This window comes from Arctopsyche grandis, chromosome 8 (assembly GCF_051622035.1).
Source record: "Arctopsyche grandis isolate Sample6627 chromosome 8, ASM5162203v2, whole genome shotgun sequence".
NCBI classification, from domain to species: Eukaryota; Metazoa; Arthropoda; class Insecta; order Trichoptera; family Hydropsychidae; genus Arctopsyche; species Arctopsyche grandis.
Genome location: NC_135362.1, coordinates 23,173,783 through 23,192,342, shown reverse-complemented (window position 1 = coordinate 23,192,342; position 18,560 = coordinate 23,173,783). Strand labels below are relative to the sequence as shown.

Below are 18,560 nucleotides of genomic sequence, written 5' to 3'. Positions count from 1 at the left end.
ATATATTTTGACCAGTTGGAATGTAATTTTCCATATGAATCAACTAAGGTGGGCTAGACGGAATATATTCTAACTAATCAAAATATACTACAACTGAAAATACACTTCAACTATAACGACAGTTGGTACAGGGATAGATGGAATATATTCCAACTAGTCAAAATATATTTCAACTGGAAGATATATATATATATATATATATATATATATATATATATATATATATATATACACACTTCAACTTTAACATTATGTATGTACATATAACATAAAGAAAATTCTCAGAATTGTTTATTTGGCATAAAGTTCTGATTGTTATTTTAAAAAATCCGAAATTCAAAGGTGAGTGTTGTGTTTATTATATACTATACATGGATATAAATTTTAAATCAGTTTACTTTATTTTATTATATTTTTTTGAATAAACTTATTCTGTAGGCTTATTATATTATCATATGTATGTAAATATTTTTGTAAAAAATTAATTTTATTATCAAAATATTCAGTTTACACAATTTCCTCGTGTTGTATGTAGCTTATTAAGTAAGCAAAATTTACATGTTTCGAAAAAGATTTTGCAAAATAAACCGTGCTAGTTTGACTGTGGGGGGTTGATGAATATTAAATTTTTAGTTTGACAGGTTTTTCCGTTATCGTTTTAATTAAAAAATCATTGTGACGGTTTACAATGTGCCGTATATGAGCTGAGTCTTCTATATAAAGAAGAATTATATAGTTAAAAGTATATGCATTTCATTATTAAAAATTCTAATTTCATGTAAGTCATAGTCGAGATTACAAAATTATTTAACGAGAATTGTATTTCGAATATATAAGAATATATTAAAAGTATTCATCGAATTTTATAGAAGATTGATGGTTTTAAAAATATCAACTGAGTGCTCATGGGTTCAATCCCCGGTCCGGTGTTGTTAGCCAGACCTTGGATATATGTACATATGTGACTCCAGGTAGATCGTTTCCAATAGAGTAGAAGTTTGCCAATTTATCTGATTTCATTGTTGAAACGGTTCCAAATAAATTGGCAACCTGTCCTCATTTTTTCACAAGTTTTTGAATATTATTTCAAATAATATACATATATATAAAAACGGACGCGATGTATGCATGTATGTATGTGGCGGAAGCGTCAAGTAAGGGGATTTCAAAAAAAACAAATTTTAGAATACCAAGAGTATAAATTATGCATAGGGATGTGGCGTGACGACGTATCGTGTCGAGTGATGTGGAGCGTCTGACATGTGCTCTTGATATTGAGCGAGTTACAATTGGTGGCGTCAGCGTCAGATGCGCTGTGCTGAAGCGTACACACATACACACATCAACGAAGACACACACACACATTCATTTAATCATTTCTATGCGGGCGAACAGCGCATTAATAAGCGCGTGCGCCTATAAATTACCTTACACCATATTTATATAAAACATATAACTTTATTTTAATTCGGGTATCAATTCCTTTCCGACGCCACCAGTTGAAATCAACGGGCATAACACTAGTTTATAATAAAAATGTCATACATTTGTTTAAAGTGCATACATGTGTACAAATTTGGGGCAAAACCCGTAATGGCACCATGTAAACATAATTTTTTTATTAAATGAAAATTTTTGTTATATACATTTGAACTTGAAAATAATTATATAAAATTGTTTATTATGTAATATAATATTTGACTTAACTAATATAATAATCATAGCATTGTTTATTATGAAATTTAATATTTGAGCTTACAAAAGATCCCTGTACCTTCATATTAAATAATAAATTCGTAAGAGACTCATATTTTGTACGGAGAAATTCACTGAGAGGTAGTAAATAATAAAAGAGAATTATTTAGTTAAAGCGAAATCACGTGAGAACAAAAGGATGCCCAATTTCTTTACGTAGAGAGAATTTCAGAAATTATATTTTCATAATAATAAACCCAGTTAAACGCTGACAATTGCTTGTTTATAAACAAGCATAGCAACAGTAATTAAACATGGATATGTATTGATTAAAAAACTATAGCTAATTTAGATATTACAAAGAAATTTTATCGGTCCTTTGGGTCTCGTAATAACCGAATGTGACTCAATTTTTATGTGCATATATTTTAATATACGTATACATAAAATATTTTCTTTCCAAAGTACGCCTATTATTAGTGAAACATTTAACTTTATTTACCAAAAATTTGTTATTCCTTAATGCCTGAAAAGAAAATGAATTACTCCACTTTTTAAATTGCTTCTGCGAAATACTACCACGTTTAAAATTCTGCCCGTGGAAAACTCTCACGAAACATAAAAAAAGGAAAACGAATTTTCACATGAATTATTCAACGAACGCTTTTTTCCCCTGAATAATTGATTCGTATGCTAGTATCATTTTGTAACAAATCTCGCACGCACTTAATAACATTTCCAAACACACATACAAACTTGCACAGTTTTCACGATTCAAAAGAAGACTCACCGGAAAATCCTCGACTTTTGCAATGTAGGTCACATTGCATAACCGATTTAAACCCTATTCTGGAATGTTCCATTCAAGAGGTCAACATAATGGTCATTTTTGTGACGTCAAACACGGTGCTACTGCGTGGTTGGAAAAGCGGTGGGTTAATTGTCGGTAAATAAAGCTTTATATATGTATGTAAGTATATTTTTAGGAAATGTTAATATTGAAGCTTCGTTTGCTAAGATCGGCTCAATTTCAGAAGGTAATATTTTGGACAAGTTAATTGCGGTAAAAATACGACTTAATTGTTCACAAAAGCGGCTGCGACGATCGTTCTTAATTCTTAAAGTGGGGAAAATTCGTTTCGAATTACTTAATTAGTTGTTTAAATACGCTGAAAGTGCCTCCGAACAAATTCTCTGTTAAATTTCCGAAAATGAGCAATTATGTAGTTCGTTGAAATGCCTTCATTTTCAAACGCGTTTTCATCTGACTTGGAAAGTCCTTGGAAAATGTTTACGTCGAGTTGTTTTTACTAAAATATTATAAATGTCAAACAATTTAGCTAACGAGTGATGGTGATTTTAATTATCTAATCCGGATTGTTATCTTGTTCAAAATTGTTGAATTTTCGAATGAAAATACTGCTTTGTTTCAGGTTGTTTAATTTTAATTCTTCTATATACATACATATGTATACATAAACATGTGAGATATGATTATTAATTTTAAGTAAAATGGGTATTTTCCATAACCAATAAAAGTATTTAGATAAACCAGCGTCGTGGACTATTGGTTAACATAGTATGCTTTCGAGCAGAGTGGTCACGGGTTCGAGTCTCACTAGAACCCGTGACCACTCCCGCTGCTGGCCCGACCTTGGATTGTGACTCCAGGTCGATCGTTTCTTATCAGAGTTTGTCAATTTTTCTGATTTTCATTGAAATGTTTCCTGTAAAATTGGCATTTTCTTATCTTTCTTGCTAATCTCAAGTTATTCAGCGTCTTGAGGTTCGCCAATTTGATTATTAAAATTCTGCAAAAAATTCTACACAGATGTCACTGTATTTGTTTGTATGAATTCGCATTTCATAAATAAAATGCTTATGTATATTGATTGTATATGTTGACTGTATTGTATCTGTATAAATGTACTCGTCGCTTTGGAGCGATCTGTAAAGGCGAGTGTTCATGTTCTATGAAGTAAATTTACTGACCATTTCATTTAAAAATTACAAATCAACTCCGATTAATAGCTCATCAATAATTTTGTCGCCGCAAGTGGTTCAGTTTTAGTTTGGCCAGATTGTCATAGTTCAATTCAAAACTCCAATTTCGTATTACGAATATTTAAAAACCCAGCCCAGCCGTAGAATATCGTGTTAATCCGTGTAATGTACTCGTTTATACGGAGCGTAATATTGAAAAGCATAATTAATCTTAATCACAAAACCCCCAGGGGGAGAAAGAAGCCATTTTTAATTTGCGTTGCAAAATAACCAATGGACCGTAACTCCTTTCCCAGTCTCTCGCACACGCAGAGTTGCGGTAAAAGTCTCTAGAATTTAATTTATTTATTACGAGTCGTTTATCAGGTCTCGGTAGTGAACTTTCAGCGGCTGAAAACCTGACACAAGACGACTTAAATTATGCCAGACCTTTCTGGCTACGAGTCATAACTCACAGCGACCCTTTCCAATTAGCCTTGCTATGTAGACTTAAATTCCGAATTGTTATAAATATTGTGTGGAAATTTCAATACGATTTTTCATTGTGTGATATTCGAGAGATGATAATAATCAAGTCCCCTTACGCTTCGACAAACGATCGACGACATTATTGTAGCAATTTGTGAGATCGCTGTTGTTGCTTTTTATCGGCGACATTAAAAAGAATACGACACTTTTTGTTGGTAAATATGCGAAAGAAGCGAAAAGTAATACATAAATCGCTTACTTTGTGACTCATTCTTGTCGTGTAAAAGCTTCATTTTTATAGTGTAGACTAATCGTGACATTGTTGGATGTTCTTTTGTACAAAAAGTTTTCTTTTTTTCTTATTATCCCATCAATTCCTCGAGATAAAAATATATACATATGTATGTATAGTAGGTAGCATATATGTTCCTCGAATTTTTGATGTTTAAAGCTTTTTTATATGCAATTAATAAAGGTATGTTAATAATTCGTGTAGAGGGGTTTCCGAGATCGTAGTCAAAGATGCAGCGAGTTGTGGTTGAGGTACTTTATTGTTCTTTATCCGTCAGCCAGTCAGCTCCGAATGAATCGCGGTGCAGATCCGCCAAATATTTATGATGAAAACATACTGAGTAGTACGTGGTACGTGTTTTTTAGATAGTTTTAGACATGCGAAAGAAACGCAGTACCCCTAGCCCATATACATGGTACACAGTCCCAAAAATCACTCCCTGGAGTGTTTTCAGTGATTTTTTATCCTTGCTTGACAGTGATCAATAGCGGTAAATCTCATATTTGATGAAATGTAGGAGAATCTTGTCTGATCTCGGTTGCATATGGATATATGTACATACACGTGCGTTGAGGACATGTGACGTTCCATACCACTCAGTGTGCTACACGCCCTTATACACAGCACAGAGAGATCATTGGTCGATGAGTCGTGAGACCTCATTGGTTGTTCAGTTATTGTATACGGTTAATTCATACGGCGAGGCCTTTTTGGCACGAACGCGAGATCAGGTGATAGTGTTGGCAAAACAGCGGTCCACTAGCACCAATTAACAAATTTCTGCGTTACAATATTTATAGTTACTATTTAGTTAGCGTTGGAATCAATTGTTTTCTTGATACACGTCAGCTATTTTATGCACTATTTAAATCGTTGTTATTTTTAATTTAATTGAAATGTAATATGATCTGGTCATATTGCAATGGTAATCAATGGTCATAAAACTTCATAGCTCGGACCGATTTATGCATTGGGAATTGTTGAGGTTTTAATCTTCAACTGTAAGGTCATTTTTGGCTTGGGTGCCATAGAATATAGTTAGTCTATGAACAAACTAGTAAGTTCATGAGCGAACCAAAGTGAACACTTCGACTGTAACGTATGCATTTTTAGAGTCATTTATTTAAACATTTAATATACTTAACGATTCCCACACATTCCAAAGTGAACCTCGGCAAAGCTGGGTATAACCAATGTACATACAATATATCCAGCACTCACAAATTAAAACATCAAAAATTTTGTCCACGTTTCAAAATAAGCTTCAACCGATACATATTTTCGAAATGGCGGCGCGTTATTTTACCATCATCATTATTTTCCCGAATGTGACAGAAAGTAACACGCTATGAATAATACATTTGCGAAAATAAATGGATCAAAAGTGTTGACTTCGTAATTCATAATATATTTTATAAAATCATTTTAGAAGGTACATTAGATGTCGTTTGCGACATTCAACCAACTCACATTCATTTATCATTACAATTTTTTTTTAATAAATTTAAATATAATACCTCTTATGTTTCAAAATAATCAAAATATTGTAACGTGGGAATTGGGAGAGAGTATCCACTGTCTAAGTGCATTCGTGGTTGAACAATAAATACCCCGAATTAGGCTAACAGAACTCATTAAGTGCCCGAACAAAGGATACGCTGGGGTTCTCACAGAACGGGGTGAGTGCGGGTAGACCTACTTGCCTAGACAATAGACACGCCAACGGATCGGGGATGCTATGCTGGGCAACTTGTCCTTTATAAGCAGGTACACACGGTAGATCAATTATTGTAGAGTGAACGGGGGTTTCGTGTGGACCTCCCGAATCATAAATGCTGTGAAGCGACTTTGGTCTTTCATTTAGATGGTGAACCCACCCCTAAGCAACAATATAATTGAAAATGTTTTACATATATTGCCATGTTATTCAAAGCTGCAAGCTCTCGCGGAATATACCACTGAAGCTTCCCCTCGGGCTTTCTTCTCACTTAATTATTTTAAATTAATAATTAAATATTCAGGTCAATTTGCGGTACGGAACACAACTTCAGCTCTACGCTGTACCTAACAACATAACTTACATATGTAGTTATTTCGAAGCAATATTGCGGCGTTTGTACGACATTCCAAGCCCGGCGACGTTACTCGTCCAAAGGGAAACGAAAACACTCCATTATAACAAGTATAATATAACTCAAATATAATATTGTATATTCTAACTAACACACCAATCAGACACATACATAATTCCGACATAGACTTTCAATATTAAATTTATACGTATCGTGAATATTTTATCAGTGTGACCTTTGCATATATGTATAGAGTGACCTTAAAGTTTTCCGAGACCCGTTTGAATTACATTACCGAGTAAATTTACAGCCGTAAACTGATCCCGGTATACATATGTATGTGTGTACATTAGTATGGATTTAGATGCATTGCCGAGACGCTTCTGTATAATACAGAGTGAAAAAATAATTTGAAAGTCGAGTGAGGTCGTGTGTCTAGAAATGGAATGTAAATTTAACACGTTTGCATGTCGTAAAAGTGACCACAACAGCTTATCCCATGTCAAATTTTGTCGGGGTAAGAATGCGTTATGAGAAATTTCCGTTTGAGCGGCGAAAACGCTGGAAAGTCAGGAAAATTCTTGTGAAAATATGTTGAGTAAATTTATATCAACAATAGAAAAATTAATGTATGTATATTCATCCGTATACTATCATATATCCGTATACAAAATGTTATGAAAGGGTAAGTTTTTTGACCGTTTGATGAATCGGCCTTTGATCAACATGTTTTTATTTTCCAACTTACATATTTATCAAATTGCCTGGACAATGCCGGGCAATTCGAATTATTTATATTCTGCCAAGTGTTTGCATTGTAAAAGGCTTCCCATTCTAGAAAAGCTTTGTCTATTTTTTCGCTCGGATTCGAACCGGAATTGACGTTAAGCAAACAACCACTTCCGGTAATGGAATTTTCGGTAGATCAACAGATAGTCTTTCTCTACATAAATAAAATGAAATTGGTTTCACGCGGCTTAGCTATAGAACTCGATTTGTTTTAAAGCTTTAATTTGAAATAAAATCATATTATCATATTTTTTATTTTATTCAAGTCAGCTATATTTTTATTTTTCCAAATATAAAATACGAGACACATCAGATCAACATCATTATCTCGAAATATCAGCAGAAGAGCTAAATCTATCGTCTACCTAGGATAGTTTGCGCCCGGAGGCAAACATGCTACCCCCCCCCCCCCCCACCTCACCCTACCCTCTCCTATTATTTATTTATCAATTTTTCTGTTTTCCAATAAGTGAAGTATCAAAATTTATGTTTTCTCATTTAAAACGAGCAATAAATTAATCAAAATTCAATTAAAGGGAGAATATTATCTCTTTCAAAAATATGTAGGGCGAGTGGCGCCGCTTTTTGTAGCGCTCGTCTGAATTTTAAATAAAAATTAATTATCAATTTTTAGATAATAATTAACGGTTTAAAAATCAAATATAAAAAACTCTGATATTAACAGCCGCGTTTTTTAGCGCCCCCTCAATCCTATGCCCGGGGTCATCTGCCCCCTCCTCTTCCCTCACGCTACGGCCCTGTCAACCTTCCATAATAAGTTTTAAATCAGTACATACTCAAATTTTATTTATGCAAAAAACAACAAAATTTTAACATCAAAAATAATTTTAATTTTAATTTTTACAGCGTTTTTATTCATAAATAATTAATCAACATGCTTTTAAAAGTAGACACAATTCATACTGTATTTAATAAAATAATTCAAAAAAATTGTTAATAAATTGTCGATGTTACATGTCATACTAAAAAGTACAATTTTTGTATAGTACCTATCATTGATTAAATCGATTAAAAAATAATAAAACATATCTTCACTGACAACAATGCTATTTATAAAATTGGATTTATTTATATTATTTTTATTTAGGTATATTTTTAGCTATATCTACATATTATACATATATTACATATATAAAGCGAGTTCGTTATTTGATGTACATATTTTATTTTTATTTTTTATTGTTACAAATCAATATACACTCGTCATTACAGATTTGCTCCAATGCGACGGGTGTACGTTAACGAAATACAGAATACATAAACAATCAGAAATCAGAAATACAGTAATACATATACAATCAGAATATATAGCATATAACAATTAATCAGAAATAATAATCATAGAGACATCTATGGATTATTTTTAGATTTTTTTTTGTGTACAATTTTTATACATATAATAAATACGAAATTATAGAGATGTCTATAGAGATATCTATAGATTTCAGATTACTATGTATAATTATTACAAATTATACACAGGCAGATTTTTTGTGACAACAGGAATAGATTTTACCAATTTTCAGGAACCGTTTCAGCAATTATCAGATAAAATTGGCAAACTCTGATAGAGAAACGATCGATTTGGAGTCACAAAACCCCCAAATCAAACCAGCAGATGGCGAGGACTCGAACCTTTGACATCAGTGGTGCTAAATATATACGCTACCACTAAGCCAAACTGCTGGCTTAATATGTTACAGTCCAAGTGTTCACTCCGGTTCGTTCATGAACGTACTAGTTTGTTCATAAACAAACTATTGGTTTTACATAACTTAAGTGATAACATTCAAAATCTATCTTCAAATAAACTCACCAGGTATCGCATGAAACTTTTAACTGTCAAAACCTTTGAAATGTCAAAACACCAAGTATTTAAAGGGAAATCCTATGGAAACCATATTAAAACGTTGCTATAATTCCCATTTCCGCTAATATTAAAAACATTTAAAGCATTCCAATGTACATACATATGGCATAAATAATTGAAATTACTTAAACTTATGCCTAAAGGCATAAGTTTAACACAGAGTATTTTACACATGTAAAAACGCTAAACGTACTTCGGTACGTCAAATCTGTACTACAGCATCCCTTCGCAAGCCTCACTCCGATTGATTCCTATATTTGATGAGATGTAAAAGAAACTTGTAGAAATAATAAGATCTTACGAATTAATAATGACATACAGATACGCCTCATACTGCTGGAGACCACGTGCGCGACCCGTGCCGCACTTTTGAATGTGTTATTATCTTAATATTTTGTGCATGAATAAAACAAATCATTTGTCAATTTTATTATTTTGTATACCCTATAACTATTATGTTTTCTAACCTTAAGTTTACTATGTGGAATTTGCTATGATGTACACAGGTCATGTATTAAACTGCATATACTCCAGATAGATCTTCGGAGAAACGTCAAAACTGGGTCATAACCGGCACGAATTACTATTAAACATGTATCGTAAGTCACGCTTCATTTTCCGATATGTAATTATATATACGATATGCATATTTTAGTATATTACATATTCGCAATGTAGTATCTGCCTCCGTGGCGCAATTGGCTAGCGCGTTCGGCTGTTAACCGAAAGGTTGGTGGTTCGAGCCCACCCGGGGGCGGTTATTCATTTTTATTATTATTTTTAATTAATTTTAAACCCACGACCCTTCGGTGTGTTTGATTATTATATTTTATTTTTGATTTATTCGCACGCTAAAGACACATCAATCTATGGTTTGCTCGATCGTGTGTTTTTCGCATATCGTTTAGTACGCACTTTAGTCATCAATCTTCATTTTCGTGGCGGGAAATATACTATACATTGCTATTATATGTATGTATTAAAAACAGATTTTCATGTATAGCGTGTTCAATTTATGTCGTACTTTCTGCGATACCTGAAAAAAATTCTGAGTTTGAATTTAGAGTAAATTCTGATTTTTGAAATGTTTACTTTTATAATAGGCACCAATGATGTTTGTTATTATTGATTTTAAAACCCGTGTTTTCTATTATAGATGGCGCTATTTTCAATGCCAAGTCTATTTTAGCTGACGATATTCCATACGTTTTATTTAGACTGTATGTAACTTGTAGAAGATGCAATCTATTTATAAAATATTTTGTTAGTTTGATTTTCATTTTTGGTACTCGATTCAGTTTTGATTCAAGTGTTATATTTAGTATTATTTGCGATGAATATTTACGAATAATATTTGTTATTGAAATCGAATGGAAATAGCATATAATACATATTATATCTTATCAGTAATTTTTAAAATACATTAATAATAGCACTTGTTTAACACATTTATTGAAATATTATCAATTTTCTGATATAACTTATCGTATTTTACTGGTTTTTGGTTTGATGAATAATAAAAAAAAAGATTTTGGTTTTTGTTCGGCCCAAATTTTCATGGTTGATTTGTTCGATTCAAAACCGTTTTACATATCTTTTGCTTATTAGATATATAAATAATTATATTTATATACATATATAATAAATAAAAAAAACATTATAATTGTAAATCATTAAAAAAATAATCAACAATATTTTAAGAAGTTTTATTTATTTGCAAAACTGGTTTGGTAGGTGTGAGTTTTATTAAATACATTATTCTTTCTATTATTTGATCAAAAAATCAAATTTATGCTGATTGTGTTAATAATAATAATATATATATAAAAACAGACGCGATGTATGTTTGTGGGTGTATCGCATCCATCCGTCACAACGCAAGTGGCGAATGCGTCGACAAGTATGGAAATTTCAAAAAAAAAATGTTAGAATACCAGGAGTATACGTTATGCATAGGGATGAGGCGAGACGACCGATTATATTTAGAAGACGCGGGGTATCGGGGAAGTAGGAACCTGAGCGTCTGACATGTGCTCCTGATATTGAGCGCCGACCGAGCTTTAGAATGGGTGATGTCATAGTCAGATACGCCTAAGCATGCGTGGGAGCGTACACACATACACACATCCACTAAGGCACACTTACACAAACACACACATACACACACATTCATTCATCATTTTGAATGGGTGAACGGGTTAGATCGGTGAGCGTGTAATGCGCTCACTCAACTTTTTACTATTAATACGTGCACGCGCCTATAAATTACCTTACATTATATTTATGTACAACATACAACTTTATTTTAACCCTTTGAATGCTGACTAACGCCGATATGCGTTGTATTTTGAGCATGTACAAAGTAACGTTTGTAAAGACTGGATTACATACACCGGAATTTCTGAATTTATAACCATAACAGAATTTCCCGATGGAAATCCCTAACTGCTGAGTATTTTAGATTATGGCTTGGCATTCAGATTGCGAGCACTACATTTTAACAATAATGAAGAAGATGAAACTAGTTTTAGAAAAATGCATTCATCTATAGACTTCTTGTTTATTTTATATTGTTGCAAGATCTGTATATTAGAGAGTCTAAACACACCTTTACAAAACTCGAGATCTTCAGCGTTAGTTATTTAGGGTAGTAATCCAGGATTAGTTTGGATTAGCTACAATTTTTATACCTGCTTTCTATTGGATTTCTAAATAATTCAAGTTGGAAATGTTGCTGAAATTTTTAGCGTGGCAGGTTTTTCAACAGAAAAGACGTCATTACTTTATTTCGTTATTTCATGTATCAATTACTTTATTTCATGTATCAATTACTTTCCGAAGTCACCCGTTGAAATCAACGGGCACAACACTAGTATAATATAAAATATAATAACAACATAGCGCAGTGGTTAGGGTATAATGCTAACAACTGAGGGGTCACGGGTTCGAGCCCTAGCCCCAGTTTTGCTTTTCAGACCTTGGATATATGTATATGGATCAACTCCAGATCGATCGTTTCCTATCAAAGTTTGCCAATTTATCTGATTTAATTGTTTAAACGGTTCCTACCAAATTGACCACCTACCAATCATTTTTCACCATTATTTGAATTTTAATTTAAAATTTATAATAATATTATAAATTTATATCTAGTACATATGTATGTTCAAAGTTGGCCATAGGTGTCGCCTTGGGACAATCCTAAAATGACACCATGGTAAAAAAAATAATAAAAAATACATGCGTTTTTAAACATCAAAAATACTAATACAAAAAGATGTTATCATTTTCTGGTACAATTTACCTAGTCGTAATATGTAGTACTTAAAGGCCAAATTTGATGAAATTTCCGGAATCGTATTAAGTATAATATGAATTTGCACTTTATTGTACTTGGATGTGTGTAATTATGGGAAAAATAAGGCTTTATTCTGGTATTACAATATGTAATGCTTCACGCGATGTTTCATGCCAATGCTTTCCAGAACTACGTATTATATTTAAACGTGCCTCTAAGTATTCGTACTTTTGCGAAAATAGTTTGCTTGATCGATACGGATGAAAATTGTGAAATTCCGGAAAAAGACGTATTAAATAATCGCTTCAGTCGGCATTCGAACGACGCACGTCCTAGTGGAAAATATTGGTTTTTCAAACTACCCGCGCGGAATAAATGATAAGTTTTCCACCCACGCTTTTCGTCTTGAGTCGATCCTTCCTGGAAGTTTCGTACCCCCTTCGGCAATATACGATACGATATAAAGCCGTTAAAAGCCTCCATTGTGTCGCCTCGTCAGATCAATTTACTACGTGGATATTATATTACTGTGTGCTTTTCCGATCTCCTTTCTTTTTTTTCTTGCGAAATATTGCCGAGAAACTTCGCCCGAGAGGAAAAGTTCCAATGATGACATTATCTACATTGAAACAATTACACTGAAGTTAACTAATGTTGCTTAAGTATACTTATAAAATAACCTCATTCAATAAAAATATGAATTTGTTATTTATACAGAATGAAAATTTGGATTATTTATTATTTTAATTTAGACCATACTAAATTTTCTGAAGCAGTTTTTTTTATTTTTATTTTATTACAAGCTTTTTATTAGTTTCACTCTGTTAATTCAATGACATTCCTGCCCGTCAAAGATTTGTGCTCTGATTTTGAACCACTCGTCTTCAGGTCGTTTTTATATCTTACCGGCATACCGGGGTTAGCTAACATTGAAGTAATGTCTCCGACATGAATCTAGAAGAGGTTAATCATTAACGAACTCATTAAAATTTATATTGTGTCAGATCTGAGCGATGACAGATAGCTGTGCAAACGCGGCTTTCTACCGCCCCTTCACAACTCACCTAGACAGTGGGAAAAGTAACTTTTTTCACAATTTTTTTCAACTCCACCCGCTTATATAACGCCGGACAATTCGTCTAGTCTGCTAAAGATTTTTTTATATTTGTTTGTCCGTTATGCAAATCTACAGTCCGCTATGCAAATTCATTTTAAATTAGTCATAATATTACATACTAAATTTGGTGTTCCTACGTGCATAGCGTACAAACTGCAGACTAGCATAGCGTACAAACTGCAGACTTGCATAGCGTACAAACATACAAGTCTATTTGAACAGTATTATTACTGCCAGTAATGGAATATAACAGGGTGTGTGGTTTAAGTGAAATGCTCCAATAAGCCTTTACTCCAAGGCTATAGTATAGGTGCAGACACACAGAGTGGTATACGGCACGTGTTTTATTTTTAGATAATTTTGCGCATACAAAAAACTGCTAGCATACCTTATCTATACCGTCGTAATCCTTGGCAAAACTCACCCCCTGGAGTGCTTTCGGTGATATTGTATCCTTTTATTGACTTAGGTTTGACAGTGATTGATAACGGTGATTCCCATATTTGAAAAAAACTCGTATGAATTAGCAATGACATGAAGATACGCCCATCACAAGTGAAAACTACGAGCACGTCCCGTGCCACTCTTTTGTGTGCGTTCTTTCCATTAATAAGATTTTCATGTGTGGAATAGTTTTCTTTTGTAATAATCTAGTTTTTTTTATTGTTTTCAGGACGTCTTTACCAGTGCCTATGTTCAGTCGAAATGATTTCTCATTGTGGTCTGTGTTAAAGAATTGCATTGGCAAAGAACTGAGCAAAATCACAATGCCTGTAGTGTTCAACGAACCCCTGAGCTTCCTGCAGAGGATGCTGGAGTACATGGAGTACGCCAAACTGCTACGATTGGCCTCTGAGCAAGAGGACCCCGTCATGCGAATGCAATACGTTGCAGGTATGAAATACTAACTACTTTCCTAATCCCAAATAATTTATATATGAATGTGTAATTAAATCTGAATTGTGCTTATAGGATTTGCAGTGAGCGCGTTGGCTTCCAATCGCGAACGTCTTGGCAAACCTTTCAACCCACTCTTGGGAGAAACTTACGAATTGCAACGCACCGAGTTCAGAGCTTTGGCTGAACAAGTGTCTCATCATCCACCAGTGTCTGCCTTCCACGCAGACAGTCCTCACTTCATATTCCACGGATCTGTCCATCCCAAGTTGCGTTTTTGGGGAAAGAGTGTTGAAATCCAGCCCAAAGGACAAGTCACCGTTGAGTTGCCAAGGCATGTTCTGAATCTTACATATTCCCATATTCACACCTAATAGTTTTCTGTCACATTTCCTAATGATCCTAGCGTCAAACCCAGAACATTGGGTTGCACAATAACCGTTCTGTTTAAAATTTAAGGTGGGGTGAAGCATATACGTGGAGCAATGTCAATTGTTGCGTGCACAATATAATAGTGGGGCGACTGTGGATGGAACAATATGGTAATATGGAAGTGGTTTGCCACACTCGGGCTGGAAATCCAGGATTGAGAGCTCAGCTCGTCTTCAAGCCTGCCGGTTGGGCTTCCAAAGATCTTCATCGCGTTGAAGGTTACATAACCGATAAGAAGTTAGTATAATTCTTTAAACAACATATACATATGTACATATTCAAGAGCTGTATAAAACAAATTATCATTTTCAGTAAGAGAAAGTTGAAGTTCTTGTATGGCAAATGGACAGATTTCATTAAATGTTGCGACATGTCTTCTTACGAAGAGTGGTGCAAGGAGCAGAAGCGATCGGAAGATGGTGCTGGTGGCAGTGGAAGTGGTGCCGAAGGAAGAGATTCCCCGGCTCACACTCCGCGGAGAGTTCTCGCCAAATTGAACAGCCTCAAAGTGGGAGCTTTCAAATCAGTGTCGCTACAAGAGGTATTTTTATTCCATTGCCAATAAAAGAAACCATTTATATAGCTGAATTTGCTGTATTTTCTATGACCAGCTGTATTTTTTTATATTCATTTATTTATTCATTTCAGTATGCATTTATTTATTCATTTAATAGCAAATATATACAAAATAACACAAATAATAAACAAAAATTAATATCTAAAACGTAATATTATATATCGACATTGCTTTAAGTTATATAATTATGTACATCTTCCACGAAGGTATACATTAACACCCTTCAAAAAGGCACCAATATTATTAGCACTGTACGGACGCCAAGGGTTCTCAATCGAGAAGCCACCTGATGTCGTGATGTTTGTATAGCTCGTGGTAAAGCGTTGGCTGGCTTTCCTCACGGTGTCTTCCTTCGTCGTCCGTGGTCTGGTTTCTGGTCTCTGCTGATGGCTGCTCTGCTCTCTGTCTCCCTCTCTCGTACCGTGTGCGTATGTAAGCGTGATGTTGGGAGATGGAAAATGGTGGGAGATTGTATATAATGACAACAGGTCGTAAATCTGTTTTGTATGCAACTATATTTCAAGTTAAATGTACAGAGAGCAACCAGGGGGGAAGGGGGGGGGGGTTCGTATACAATGGTAGCACGTGTGCTTGAGGTTATGCACCAAGCACGTGTGTCTGAGTTGTCTGCCTTCGGGACGAAGACAGACCAGGCTTCCTCAATACACCCCGGACGAATACTGGAGCTGGTCTCCAAGTATCGTCAAACATCACCAGTCTCGAACTGGTGATTCGGGATCGAGGAAACGCGCCGCTTAGAAGCAGTGTTCAAGCGGCGACGGTTGGAGCGGGAATATCACTGGCTGCGCCTCAGGGTGGCCAGCACAAAAAACATCGGCCAGCTCGTGGGTCGTAAGGCCACGAAAGCCAACCATCAGACAATTGGTCTGAACAAGCACCTCTAATATTTTCAAGAAGGGAGATTTGAACACCTCTGTAGAAAATGAAAATGCATGATGCTATAAAATTACTTATGAAGTTTCATATTTGAAATAATTGACTGATTTTATTAATAGTCTGATGAACCACCAATTCCTGAACCAGCCGATGGAGACATACCAAAGTCTGACAGCACGTATTCCTTGGACATACCAAATTCGCTAACACTTTGGGAAGCTTCTCCGCGTCCTGAAAATACAAGCGAGGTAATATTAATTATAATAATACCATAGTTATATAATGCAGATATTAAAATTTGTCTTTTATTATGATACAGTATTATCAGTTCACATCGTTTGCGATGTCTCTGAATGAAATGGAACCTAGCCATGGTAATGGTTCCAAGGTGTGTCCGACAGACTCTCGTCTGCGTCCTGATGTACGTTGTTTGGAACGCGGTGACGTTGACGGAGCAGCTCGAGAAAAGACGAGATTAGAAGAGAAGCAAAGGACAGCTAGAAAGCAAGCAAAGAAAACAAATCAACCAGGAGCTCCCAGGTAAACGACAAAAACTGTACATATGTACATCCATTTTCATTTTTAATCTGATTTTAACCCGGAAATGTTCTGATTGTTTATTTCAGATGGTTCAGCCAAGGCACAAATCCGTATACGAAACAGGAAGATTGGCTTTACAATGGCGGATATTGGGATAGAAACTATGAACATCTCGCAAATATTGATATATTTTAATTCAACATATTGATATTTGTCATTTGTCATCACAATACAATTTTATTCATTTTATCAGTACAGATCTTTTCAAACAAAATTAAATACGTATTTTGCAATTACATACATAATGCTTTCCAATAACAAGGCTTCGTTGATCGATTATTTGATTTGCATATTTATATGTATGTATATTGTTAGAAATTTTCGAAAATTGGTACGTACATATTATCTGAAAAGGTCTGTACTTATAAATTGATATGAAAAATTTATATTTTATCGTTATTGAGACTTTTGAGTCGTATACAAGGTGGCCCAAAGTGTCGAGATCAATAATTATTTATAGCTAATTTCTTTTGAACTTGTTCTTATACTAAAATCTGATCTTGGTGTTTGAAAATTATTGCCGTGACCAAAAGTCCGAACTGAAATGCGTAAGCATTCATAAATCCACACAAAATTGAGGTTGACTTTGAAATTACTCGTTATATCTTTAATTCGGGAAAAACAAGATAAATTTTCTAGTACGACTTTAACAATAAACACTCTCTATTTTTGTATCGAGATCACTTTATGAAATTTTCGTTATACTTATATTATAATATTTGGCTTAGCAAGAGTGTATATACAACAATCTATTGCATCACTGTTTATTATATATTATATATAGTTTTTAAAATATTACATTTGAAATTTAGCGCTTTGTTATTTAAATAATTAAAATGTTTATTATAAAAATACATATATCAAAATATCACGTTTTCGAAAAATTATTACGTATAACTTGTGTGCCAAATTATAACCGTTTTAAATGTATTTGCTATTAGAACTAATTAAATATTTTATATTATTATTAGCCAAGTAATTATGTACTAAAATTAACAAATATGCTTTAAATACCGATATTTTTTGCGTCTTGTAATACTTTGTCTTTGTACAATAATGATATAAATGATTTTATTGGACCAAGTTATATACGTTGATTTTTTCTTTTCATATTATATGCATCATTGACATAAATTCTGTATTGGATATTTCAAATTTCCATGTAGAAATAAGAGCATAATAATAATAATATTATGAAGAAAAAAACATATTTGTTACACTTATGAAGTCGGTGGAAGAAAGTCAATTATTATAATGTAAATTTAATATTAGTCACATTAAATATTGTGATATTTTTTTTCCAGACTTTTAAATGCATTTACACTATTTTTTAATTATTTTTTCATTGCAAATTTGATCTCCCTTCACAGTATTATTTTTCTAATATACAAAGTTACAAATAAATCAAAGTTAATTAATAATAGACACACAACGAAAATGTTGAATATTGCTAAAACATATTAAAGACCTGAAAATGCTCTCGCTACCTCTTTCACCTTCAGATTTCGTTAGAAACAAAGACAATTGTGTT

General features: G+C 33.7%; 2 protein-coding genes and 1 non-coding gene across 3 annotated transcripts in view; 2 read left to right on the top strand and 1 right to left on the bottom strand.

Annotated features, from left to right (window-relative positions):
* The window catches only part of LOC143915452 (uncharacterized), a 668,062-nt gene that overhangs the window by 291,579 nt on the left and 357,923 nt on the right, over positions 1-18,560 (bottom strand). The window lies entirely within an intron of this gene.
* On the top strand, positions 9,895-9,968 carry TRNAN-GUU (transfer RNA asparagine (anticodon GUU)). Its single transcript has one exon. It is a non-coding gene; the product is annotated as a tRNA-Asn (tRNA).
* Positions 13,458-17,164, top strand: LOC143915887 (oxysterol-binding protein-related protein 2). The gene is made up of 10 exons (XM_077436708.1): positions 13,458-13,472; positions 13,702-13,834; positions 13,895-13,954; positions 14,281-14,520; positions 14,599-14,857; positions 14,983-15,192; positions 15,268-15,496; positions 16,549-16,677; positions 16,749-16,969; positions 17,056-17,164. Exons 1-10 carry the CDS (start codon positions 13,458-13,460, stop codon positions 17,162-17,164), a joined length of 1,605 nt encoding a protein of 534 aa, XP_077292834.1.